Raw genomic sequence first — 12579 nt, forward strand, 5'->3', positions numbered from 1 at the left:
TGCTTTAAGTGTATGGATAAGTGTGGTTTAAGTCTTGCCTAGCTTTTGCTGAGAGTATTAGTAGACTAGAATTTTCCCTTCTCAGAGTGATTTATAGGATTCTTGGCCAGATTGTTGATTTTCTGAGTACTCTTTTTCATTATCTTCTTGCTTATCTTTTTAGAAGCTCATTATTTTTTCTGCAAGTGTATGAATAATAAAAGTTTAGGTGAAACTTAAACTAGCAAATTGTAGTACTTTTCAGAAGTCCTAGTGAAAATTTACTTTCTTTTTTACAGTTCACTTGGTTTGAAGGAGTAGGGCCATACAGTGGTAAGAAGAACTGTATCAGGGAACAAGAACTGGTCAAAATTACAATTTGGGGTTATTTGTAGAATTTAAAATACTTCATTATAAATAATCAGAAGTTTATCTACTGCATTTCACGTTTACCATTAGCAGAATAATGGAATTTTCTTCTTGTTTTTTTAAATTTTGATATATGTCATTGGTTCATCAATAACAAGAAGAATTATGATAGTTTATTCAAAGCTTTTCTGTGTAAGTACGTAAGCTGGAACCAGTTCAATCCAAAATTCAATTGTATACCTATTATGTGTGTAAAAATATGCTAGATATTTGATTTATAATGGTTCAGACAGAAATACATATATTCCAAGCACAAGATTGTTAATTGTTTTTTAAGAAAGGGAAGTAAGGAGAAAAGTCATTAGTTTAAAAAGCTTTTACCATAGTGTGGAAACACTTGAGTCACAAATATATGATCTTACTCACCTAGCCAAGCATAAGCACTAAATGAAAAAGAAAGTATTCAGCAGGTGATGTTGAACACTTTGTTGGACAGGTCATGGTCCTCAAGAGCAGAGCAGTGAACACTGTGGTAGATTTAGTGTTATGACATATATTCTCATTGTTGTTGGGAAAAACTTGTTTTAATCGTGAAAGTGGGTATGAATTCTTCTAAGGCTTTATTAGAAGAAAACAATGCAAATTTTCGTTGAGCAAAAGTGCTTATATATGAATTATCTCTGACCCCAAAGAAGTTTTCAGTGTAATTGAAGAGTCAAGACATGCATATGTGAAAGCATTATAAACATAATGGAATAAGAACCTACCCTAAATTTTTAGGGTAGGCTTTCTGTCCTGGAAGTCTTCATGGAGGAAATGGGATTTGAGATGTCCACTGAAGAACTGATAGACTTCTTCATGTTAAGATGAAATTTCCCTTTTACAGTAGAACCTACTGTAATTATTGTTTGACATGCTTATTGTAAGCCATGAATTTCATTGTAGTATACTAGGGATGATGATCACAGGTTCTGAAATCAAACTGCCTGGACCCAAACTCAGATTCTACCACTTATTAGCTGCATTACCATCAAATGGGAATAATAATAGTATCTTTCTTACAGAGTTAGGATTAATGAGAATAATGCATCTACATATCATGGGAATAGCATGAGCTCTGGAGTCTGACAGATCTTGGTTCAAATCCCAGTTCTGCTACTTACCAGAGACCTTAGGCACTTGAGTTCTCCAAGATTCAGTTTTCTCATTTATAAATGGAGATGATAAAGCCTAACCCAAAGGGCTGTTGTGATGATTAAATGAAGCAATTTATGTAAAGCACTTAGTAGAGTGCCTGACATACAGTAGAAGCTCTATGAATAATTTTATGTTGTTATAAAATCTAAGTCATGTAGAGACTTCAGTTTTATCTTTCTATTCATGTTTTTAGGGTGAACCTGGTCTGCCGGGATACCCAGGGAACCCTGGTATCAAAGGTGCTATGGGAGATACTGGTTTGCCTGGATTACCGGGGAGCCCTGGAGCAAAAGGACAACCAGGCCTTCCTGGATTCCCTGGTAATATTACTTTTCTTAAATGCTTCCTTCTCTCCTTTCTTATCTACTCTAACCCATGTCACAAAGCAACTTCTTAATTGACAGACTTCTGTTCTATTTCTCAATTAGCTATGGACCAGCAAAGCAATCTCGAACTAGCTCTTTAACATTTTTGCCCAAATTTCTTTCTGTATAAAATGAAAATGGGCATTACCAACTCAGCAGGACAATATCCTGTGGGCAGAGAGCACTTTTGAGTCTTTGACTGCTAGCCACAAGTCAACTAAGAGGCCTTACTAGTTTGCTAGGTGATAATGTACACTGCTAAGCCCTAGCCTGCTGCTGATTCCCTTAGACTGTTGTACTCAGGCACAGGTGGGTAGCTGTTGGTAGAACAATCATGCATCACTATGAATGTAAGATTCATTTATCTTGTTGCCAGTCAGCAGTTTTTGTGCTTTTTTTTAATCATTGATCCATAATATTCCATTGAAGAAATAAACCATAATCAATTACCCATTCTCTTCTTGATGGACTTTTGCGTTGTTTCCAGTTTGGGACTATTAAGGAAAAAGATGCTATTAACATTCTTTGACACGTCTTTTGCGGGACACGTGTACTCATTTCTCTCACACAAAAACTTAGTGGTAGAATTACTGAATCAGAGGGTAGGTGTACATTTAACTTTAGTAGATGGTGCCAGTTTTCCAAAGTGATTTTATACATTACAGTCCCACCTGCAATGTATGAATGTCCATGGGTGGCTCCTGGTGGCTTGCCATAATCATATAGTAGTTAGTACTTTGTGTTGTGAAATGTCCAGTTGCCTGTATCCTCACCTCACTTGATATTGTCAGTCTTTTTAATTTTAGCAATTCTTGTGGTTATATAGAGGTATTTCAATGAAGTTTTAATGTACCTTTTCCTAATGAATGACAATGTTAAACACCTTTTCGTATACTTATTGGCCATTTGGCATCTTTATGAAGTACCTGCTCCAAGTTTTTTTGCTCTTATTTAATGAGTTGTTTGCCTTTTTTCTTATTATTCAGAGCAGTTCTTTATATATTCTGGATATGTATTACAAATAGATTCTTTCTGTCTCAAATTTGCCTTTCACTCTCTTAATGCTGTCATGCGATGTTAATAAAGTCCTTTCTTACTCTTCTTTCATGGTTAGTGCTTTTGTGTCCTATTAAAGAAATATTTGCCTACTCAGGTTTATGGAAATATTCTAATTTTTTCTGTAACTTTCAATGTTTAAGGTTTCAGGTTTTATATTTAGGTTTATGGTCTGTCTCGAAGAAGAATAGTTTTATGGTGTGATTGGGGTCAAGGTTCATTTTTTTTCATACAGATGTCCAATTGCTCCACACTCTTTTTTTATTTTAAAGAAACTGAGTTCTTCTTTTCTTCTGCTTATCAAAAGACACCATTAAGAAAATGAATAGGGAAGCTACAGACTAGGAGAAGATACTTGCAAAACATGTATCTCATAAATGACTGATATCTGGGATATATAAAGAACTTCTACAACTTAATAATAACAAGACATGCAATCCACTTTTCTAAATGCCGAAGACTTGGAACGTACATTTCACAAAAGAAGGTTCACGGATGTTCAATAAACACGTGCAAAAGCGATCAATATCGTTAGCTATCAAAGAAATGCAAATTAAAACCACAATGAGGTAGCACTACATTTCTACTAGAATGGCTATTATTAAAACAACTGGTATCACGATATGTTGTACAAGGATCTGGAGCAGCTGGAATTCCCAAATATTTTTGTTTGTTTATAAATCACAGCATATACCTATTCTGTGACTCAGCAGTTTCACTCCTATCCAAGTATTTACCCAAGATAAATTAAGACTTATGTCTACAAAAATACCAGCACAGAGTTATTCATAGCAGCATTACTCATAATAGCTAAGTAGACCAGGTTTCCATAAATAGAATAGATATTCATGATAGCTAAAACCTGACAACAACCCAAATGTCCAACAAGAAATGAATGGATTCTTAAAAATTTGGTATATCCATACAATGGAATCCTACCAATTAATTCTACCAGTATAATATGTGATAATTGTTTTTATTATGAATATACAATAATGTCAACCTCTGGATAAATCAATTTAAAACTTAAAATTATTCTTAAATCATCAAGCAAACACCAGCATCTTTTTGGGTTTTCTTTCTATTCTTCACTGTTTCTATGCTAACACTCTAAATTGTAAATTTGAATTGTAGCTCTCAAAGCAGTGTGGTTTTTCTTTTATCATTAAATTGAGCTCTTTACTCTAGGAACCCCAGGCCTTCCTGGACCAAAAGGTATTAATGGTCCTCCTGGGAACCCTGGCCTTCCAGGAGAACCTGGTCCTGTAGGTAAGAATGAAAAATAAGGGTTTGCTGTTCTGTTAAACTAAGGCTTTATTCATTTTTGGAAAGTCAGATCATTTCTGGGAGCTGTGAACATTTTCAAGACAAAGAAACATGGTGATCATTCACTTAATACTACCTGTTAGGTACGAAGTGAGCAATTCTTAATAAAAGTTGCTTAAAATTATTATTATGGGACCTTATTTTGGGGGCTCACTTTTTCCAAGGAGAGTTATTTCAAGTATCCTATAATAGTAGGTAGACACTCTGATTATTTTAGAATGGCAAGGTGTAGTTTTCTTTGTTTACTGAATTCTAAAGCAAATCACTTCCTTTGGCCCCATACAAGGCCTATAATTCACCCCACTTCCATCCCCCCACACATGCACATCTTGCTTTCTTATATATTCTAAAGGTAGATTAAAATGAGAAAGTGAAATGTTTTGAATACTGAATGAATGATAAAGCAGTTCCTTATTCTCAAATTATCCTGTATTTCTTTTCCACAAGATTTCATGATTTAAAAGGAGTGTCCCAGAGACACTTTGTGTCTTTTGGGTAGAACTATTTGAAGCCAAAATGGAAAGAATTGGGGATATGTAAGGAAAAGGGAATTAGGAAGATAGGTGTAACCTGCTGTACTCTGTTCTTTAGGTGGTGGAGGTCGTCCTGGGCCACCAGGGCCTCCAGGTGAAAAAGGCAAACCAGGTCAAGATGGTATTCCTGGACCAGCTGGACAGAAGGGTGAACCAGGTGCTATATTTTTTTATTGTCCTTAATTTTCTAATTTCTTTCTTGTCTACTTTAACTTTTGCCCTTTTTTACCCAGAGTGAAATTGTATCTTCTTTCTTACCCTCTAAGCTACCACATACTTTTCCCTTCCTAATTACCTTCTTCCACTCCGTCCTGCGAATATTACCTCACATTTATCGATAAAGTTGCCTCCCTCTTATGAAGAACTCCATATCCTTTCTTGTTCAATTTTTCATGTCAAGAAGCTACCTGGACAACTTCTTGTCATCAAGAAGTCAACTACTCTGGATGACCTCCTTTCACTATGCAATCTCTATTCCATTTATATATACACACATATATTCATATGACATGAGTTTTTAAAGATAACACTCATCACAAATAGAATATAAGTTTATATGGTTTTCTCATGTTAGAATTGTAGTTCCATGTTGGAAATGTCTTCATGTTTCACATAATATACGTTGCAGCACTTACGAAAAACCTAAATCATCTAAAAATAGTTTGTCCTTGTTTCAGTTATTATTATCTATTTGAGAATTTTTGGTTTATGCTCTAACAGGTCAACCAGGCTTTGGAATCCCAGGACCCCCTGGACTTCCAGGACTTTCTGGTAAACTTTAATGAAGCATGCTAAATCAGTCCATAAAATATAATACTCTCCAGTACACTTACTTATGCATCTCCACATACAACCCCAGACAACTCAAAGCTAGAGTTACATCTTAAAGCATTTCTTAATTAGCAACTTAGTATAAAGAGTTGTACTATAAAAAATGTACCATCAAGAACATTTACATATAGATATCTCTTCATTAACCTCATAAATAAGTGTTAGGGGTGGGATAGGGAGGGTGGGAGGGAGACACAAAAGGGAGGGGATATGGGGATATATGTATACATATAGCTGATTCACTTTGTTATACAGCAGAAACTAACACAACATTGTAAGGCAATTATACTCCAATAAAGATGTTAAAATTTTTAAAAAAAGAAAGCAAAATTGTACGAAGAGGTAGATTTCACTAAGTTTTTAAAAACCCTTTTAGCCAGAAGAAAAACACTATTTTCTCCCCATGGAAACCAAAACCAAGGTAATATAAGAAAACTGTAGAAATATGTACCAATAATAAAAATGTCTATTGAAAACTCCATCTTAATTTACATCTTGCATTTTGGATGGGTAGGTGTGCACACACATCTACCTTCCCTCATTTGTTCTTACTATTATTGTAAGCACCAAGTAGTCAATTAAATGACTGAATGTGTGTACAGATATGTATGTTTATGTTCTGAAATGACCATTGTCTATTCTATGGAGGCTTTTTTCAAACCACACATAGATCTCTTAGAAATTCCTGTATTTTTTTCATGAATCCAACATAAAAATTATTAGTCTAATGTGCGACTGTTTTATTGCTCTCAAGCATGTCGGTGGTGTAGAAAAGGTGTTGAAAAGAGTTCATCTAGATTATGTTTCTAAATCTTGGATAGAATGGTCTTCGGGGACACACAGCAACCGTTGAAGATCCATATCTTCCAATGGTCTCAAAAATTAGTCTCAAAACATTTGTGTTAGGAATTTCCTCCAGCTATCTCTAACCTATTGTTGCAGATATTTTATATTTCTATTTTTCTATTTTTCTATTTTTCTCCTTTTTTCTCATAACTACTGGTCATGTGATCATTGCTGTGTGTCCTAATACAAAGGATATCTTTTAGGATGCAAGTTATTATTGTTTCTATATTTCTATACATAGAAATAACAGTATGGGTTTTCTGGATGGGCTGGGGATTTGGTAGGAGGTAGAAATGACCTCAGTAAATTCCATTACTTGTTCTAGTAAGTGGGAGCAGCTTTAGTCTTACAGACAAGCCTGATATTCAGTATCATTTAATGTGTTCTCTAACATGACTTCACTTTCATAGGTCAAAAGGGTGATGGAGGATTACCTGGCATTCCAGGAAACCCTGGCCTTCCAGGTCCAAAGGGTGAACCAGGCTTTCATGGTTTCCCTGGTCTGCAGGGTCCCCCAGGCCCTCCTGGTTCTCCAGGTCCAGCTCTGGAAGGCCCTAAAGGCAACCCTGGGCCCCAAGGTCCTCCAGGGAGACCAGGTATGTACATGAGTGGTAGGGGAATGGTCTATTTATTAGTCCATTTATTTCATTTTGCTGGTAGGTTATTCAGTCTTTAGGACTTTCGAATCTATAACCCAAAGAACTTCTTAAAAAGAAAGAGCTTATTTTATTCATAGCTCCATCCATTTCCATGGCATCTAATAATTCTTTTCAGTAATGCGTTTCATCATTTAAAGTTGAACTAAAACATACCAACTTGGAGGAAAAAAGGAAATAGTGGATTTATTAGTCTTTTTATTAAACATAAAGCTATACTGATAACCTGGCAGCAAAATGTCATCTGCATTTTTAATGTGAGCTTCTCAGCATGTCATCACAGAAATCATTTTAGTGATCACCCAATAGATGCTTGTGGTCCATACCAAAAGTGTTGCTATGGTTCTGTCATATGATCAGCAAATGTCACCAAGCACAATAAAGAAATTTTATCTTCTCTAGGAGCTAGGCAATCAAATTTATCTTCAACATCACAGCATGATTAAATTGAATAGTGATCTCTTCATACCAGCTTCATGTCTATACCTCATTTGTCTTGTGTTAACTGCTCTAGTAGTCTCAGTTTTGCATCCAATGTTCACTTTTCATTTTGTGTTTGTGCTGTGTCATTTCATTTTAGTAAGTTTGGAAATGCTCATTTTCATCCTGAATTAATGTCGCTGAGCTCAATCACTGGAGATAGATTATTAATACATTCTTGAGACTTGATATTCAATTTTTATATTTCTAATTATTGAAAACTTGGCCCTCATTGATTTTTTAAAAATAAGAGAAATGTAAGATTAAAAAAACAAAGCAATTGCCTTTTTATCCTTTGAAGGTCTCTGACCCATTTTTAAAATGTATTTAAAAGTGAAAATTTCCATGAACTCTGAAGAGATTGCAGTCAGTTTTAATACAGTGTGCTCTAAAAACATGAATTAAATGGGATCACATACTTTGTTCAGAAGATCATTTTCAAAACTAGATTTTATCTGATCTGATTTGACTGTTTATAGAGAGTGTTATTTAAAGTTTTACTTTGGTTTACTACTGAAGAAAAGCAGTGAAAAGCTCCTCAGCCATGTTAATTCTCTTGCATGTAATGTAAAGAATTGACACAAATATCTTGCTTGGTTATGCATGCAATAATTCAAATAAACCAAACTATTATCATTTTTTGTATTTTAATCAGCACAGTGGCTGCTTATTCTTACTAGTAATAGAACTCAATGCTGAACATTACTCTGAAATATGTCAACATAAAGACATCAGTCACAAGGGTTCTTTAAAAATTACTGTTTCGGGCTTCCCTGGTGGCGCAGTGGTTGAGAGTCCGCCTGCCGATGCAGGGGACACGGGTTCGTGCCCCGGTCCGGGAAGATCCCACATGCCGCGGAGCGGCTGGGCCCATGAGCCATGGCCGCTGAGCCTGTGCGTCCGGAGCCTGTGCCCCGCAACGGGAGAGGCCACAACAGTGAGAGGCCCGCGTACCGCAAAAATAATAATAATAATAATAACTGTTTCTAAAAGAAATAATAACAAAAGTAGTCAGAAGAAGAACACACATCTGATGAGTATTTGTGACTCCTTGACTTGTTCATAAACTACATATTAAAATGGAATTTTAAACCCAATTGCTCTTAGAATTGATTGTTGCCGTCTACACTCATAGTAATAATTATTATCAAAATGATTTTTGGTCTTTCAAAATTTGTTACATGTGCTGTTTTTATTTTAGTGTTGATGTGAAGTGGTGATGGTTTGGTTTATATACAGATGCATGAATATGAGCTGCAGAGTATTCTTTTATTGAATTAAAGTTTAACTTGAAAGAAGTTAGTGTAATGCTTTAGTTTCTTGATATTTCTAACAATTTTGATATTTTTCCTTTTTGTTAATGATGACATTGGGCCTTGGTGAACTTTGATCCCTATCCAGGTCCTACAGGTTAGCTCCTTAACTCCAAAGTAGTATCTGCATGAAGTATGAAACTTTTCTTATATTTATATATATATATATGTATGTGTATATTATTTATATACACATATATAGTGTATGTATATGTGTGTATATAGGTGTATATACACCTGTACCTAATATTTTCAAGTGTTTGAATATATTTTAAGAGCATATATGCCAATTCAATTCTTACATGTTGATCTATCTCTGAAAGTTGTCAGGAACTTGCAGAGTCCAGTTTTTCTGTCTATTGGAATAACTCAAAATTACCTAATTAGGAAAACTGATTTATCATTTTAAAATTCATATATTTGTGTCATTTTTAGTTGAAAATTTTTAGTACTCAAAAGTATATTGTATACTATTTTACGTTTACCTTTAGAGTGTATTTCCTATTTTTGCCTCGTATCTGTTAATGTAAATGAAATATTCTTCAAAAAGACATTCTTTTTAAACAATAATATGTATTATCAGATCCTGCAAATATGCAATTCTTGACGAGCCATACCTCTTGTAATTTTTCAAACCATCCCATCTTCACATTTTGGTTTGTCACAAAGTTCTAAATTCTGCTGCTATGTAAATGGACCAATAGGCACAGAGTAAATAAAAAAGTCAGTGCAACCAGCACAGACTAGAAACCTCTTAATCTTACTTTCATCCTATACATATAAAAAGTACGCACCCAAGAAAAGTTACCAAGAGCTGCCCGTTAGAAAACTGCTAATTCATATTAAAAGATGTTCACCTAATCAGGAGTAAAAAGAACCACAAATATCTGAGTGTGTTTATTATTTTTCAAGATAAATAGCCCTTTTCAAATTTCTAAGGAGGAACTAAAAGGGGAAAAAGTATAATCCTGAGTTCTGGCTATTGGAAATGGCAGGAAATTTTCTCTTCTTATGATTTTAAAATTCATAATTTTTCAAGATTCTTTTTAGGAAGCCGTCTATCTCTGTGTGAATCAATTCCCTGGTTTATTACTCCCCCACAAACCCATCATTTCATATAACCATAGATTATCGATCTAGAAGGACCTCATTTTTACATTTGTCAAAGAGGTATTCACAAGGCATTTGTTGATGATAGCAAGACAGATTTTATTCAAGACTATTGAATTAGGGAAGAGACTATTGTAATAGGAGAGACTGAGCTCAGCTCTGAGTACAACAAAGTCAAATGGAGATTTATAGTCCACTAGCAGAGTGAAGGAGTCAGTGGATGAAAAATTACTAAAAGGAGACATCAAGGGTAAGCAGATTCTTGCTAAACTGGCCTGTTAGAGTTCTCGCTAAAGGCAGTCCAAGGACTTACACATCAGGATAAGGAATGAGGAACTTGATCAGATATCAAGGGTGGGGAGGCTCTCCCTAAACTGACTTAGCAGGATTCTTGCTAAAACTGGACTCAACAGACCAAGGCCAGGGCCCAAGGGGTGAGGCCTAGTTGAGAAGAGGGCTCAGAGAAACCTATCTAAAGTTTAGTCACAGATGAGGAAACTAAGGCCCAAAGAGGTTAAGAAGCTTGCTCCAGGTCATATTGTTAGTTACTGGCATAGCTGGGAATCTGACTTGGGGCTCTCCAGTACTCCGTTAAGTGTCTGTTCTACTAGTAACATGTATCATCTTTCCACAAAGGCAGTTATATAGCTTGATGCTTATGATCTGGCCTCTTATTCTAGTTATAAATATGATAAGTGATGGAGCAAAGCTGCTTCTGCCATTTTAGGAGACTCTTATAGATAGCAGACTGGGCTTTGACTTCACTTTCTTGTTTTCTGTTAACTCAAAAGCTCCATCAACCCCTACTAACTGCTTCTTGTGTTTTTCCTAAATGGATGTCATCAAAAAGTTTAAGACAAACACATGATATTTAACTATTGCCAAGATAAAGAGAAGACTAGGGTATTCTTTGAAGTAATTTTGAGTCCTGTCCTATCTGACTTACATAGAAGTCTGCTGCCTTGATACTTCCAGACTTTACTGTCAGCTAGAATATTGTTTTCTTCTGAGGCACTAGAATATATTCAAAGAAGAAAAAAGAAAGTAGCCACATTACTTTAAAACTGATTTGACAACTTATTTACCAGATGTACTCTAAGTTACATAGTTATTGGAATCTGGTATCTGCAGCGTTCTCTTCTTTGCAACAGTTGAAGACTACAACCTTAAGTGGAAACTGGATTTAAAATTTACCAGTCAATTCATCAGCTTATCTTTAGTTATTACCACGTATATACAAGACTTGAGATTTTTGTTTTATTTTGTTTTTCAGTTAAACTTTGTTAGATCATTTGAGAAATAATGGATTGAGAGCCTCATGTACAAAATTGACTTGGCATATAACTCATTAAAATGTTACCTTTTAGAAATTAAAGTCTTAGAAGTTTTGCTATGATATGATCTGAAGTTTTCCTTGTTACTTACTCAGACTGAAATGTCATATAGTTCAATGACATATTTTTCTAAGAGTTCTTGTTTTGGTCCTTCTATATCAAACACATATATAAAATGTCTTTACTCAAACTCTGAATTATCTTTGGTAGGAATTCTAATTTATCTAGCTAATTGTGTTGCCAGACTGCTCAAAGTGTTGTCTTGAGTCAGTTTGCTGTATGTGATTTAGAAACCATTTAAACAAACAGAAACTGATTTTTGGCCTCCTGAATTTCAAATTGTCAAATGCTTTAAAAGTTTTATCACTAGGTAGTAATAGCAATGTTTTATATTTATATGACATACCACCATTTATATCATGTAACATACTTTCATTGTAAGCTCCTTGAAGGCAGAATTTGGGTCTAGCTAATCTTTGTGTTCCCTGTAGCATCTTTCACATGGCAGATATCAGGTCAACATTTTTTTAAATGAATTTGATCTTTAAAACAACTCTGAAGGAGGTTAGGGCAGACAACACTATTCCCATTATGTGGGTGAGAAAACAAGCTCAGAGAGATTGAATTACCCAGAATCCCATAGATATAAGTAGTAGAGCCAAGAATAGATCCTAGGTCTTCTGATTCCTAGGATTCAGTGCTCTAGCACAATTCATTCTTTCTGCTAACCTCAGTGCTTATAAATCATAACAAGACTTGTAAGAAAAGGAAATTGTGTTTATAGTCAATTAACATTAACCAAGGGTTGTCCTGTTTGTAGGCTTTTTATCTTTTTATTTAATGATCCTTCTTTTAATAGTTAATAGCCTATTTTAATATGTGCATTGAATAATATAAAGTAAATGTGATATTTTCTGTGGTTTGGGGTGGGATATTGCATGCCAAAATATTTTGAAGTGCCCCTTCACTGATGGTCTTCATATCTTTGGAAAATTCGAACTCAATAGTGAGCAAACATATATTGTCTTTTTGTCTTTGAGTAACTTGTTACAAGTAATAATGCACAGAAGAACGCCTCTTGACGGATTATTTTTAAAAATCACTATCTGGCTTCATGGAATGATTTTCAAAGACAAACAGAAGTACAGTTGGTAATGGCCATTGTATACTCGTGTTTTAATTTC

At 34.9% G+C, this 12579-nt stretch overlaps 1 protein-coding gene across 2 annotated transcripts in view; it reads left to right on the forward strand.

The window, feature by feature from the left end:
* The window catches only part of COL4A5 (collagen type IV alpha 5 chain), a 218001-nt gene that overhangs the window by 186144 nt on the left and 19278 nt on the right, over positions 1-12579 (forward strand). Inside the window, exons 37-41 of one of the 2 annotated variants that reach the window (XM_004281525.3) lie at positions 1739-1865; positions 4155-4235; positions 4884-4982; positions 5546-5596; positions 6913-7098. In XM_004281525.3, coding sequence (XP_004281573.1) covers positions 1739-1865; positions 4155-4235; positions 4884-4982; positions 5546-5596; positions 6913-7098 — 544 coding nt within the window. The remainder of the gene's footprint in view (positions 1-1738; positions 1866-4154; positions 4236-4883; positions 4983-5545; positions 5597-6912; positions 7099-12579) is intronic. The other variant, XM_033408794.2, reaches the window with a different exon arrangement.

The sequence above is a fragment of the Orcinus orca genome, chromosome X (genome assembly GCF_937001465.1).
Source record: "Orcinus orca chromosome X, mOrcOrc1.1, whole genome shotgun sequence".
Classification (NCBI taxonomy): Eukaryota; Metazoa; Chordata; class Mammalia; order Artiodactyla; family Delphinidae; genus Orcinus; species Orcinus orca.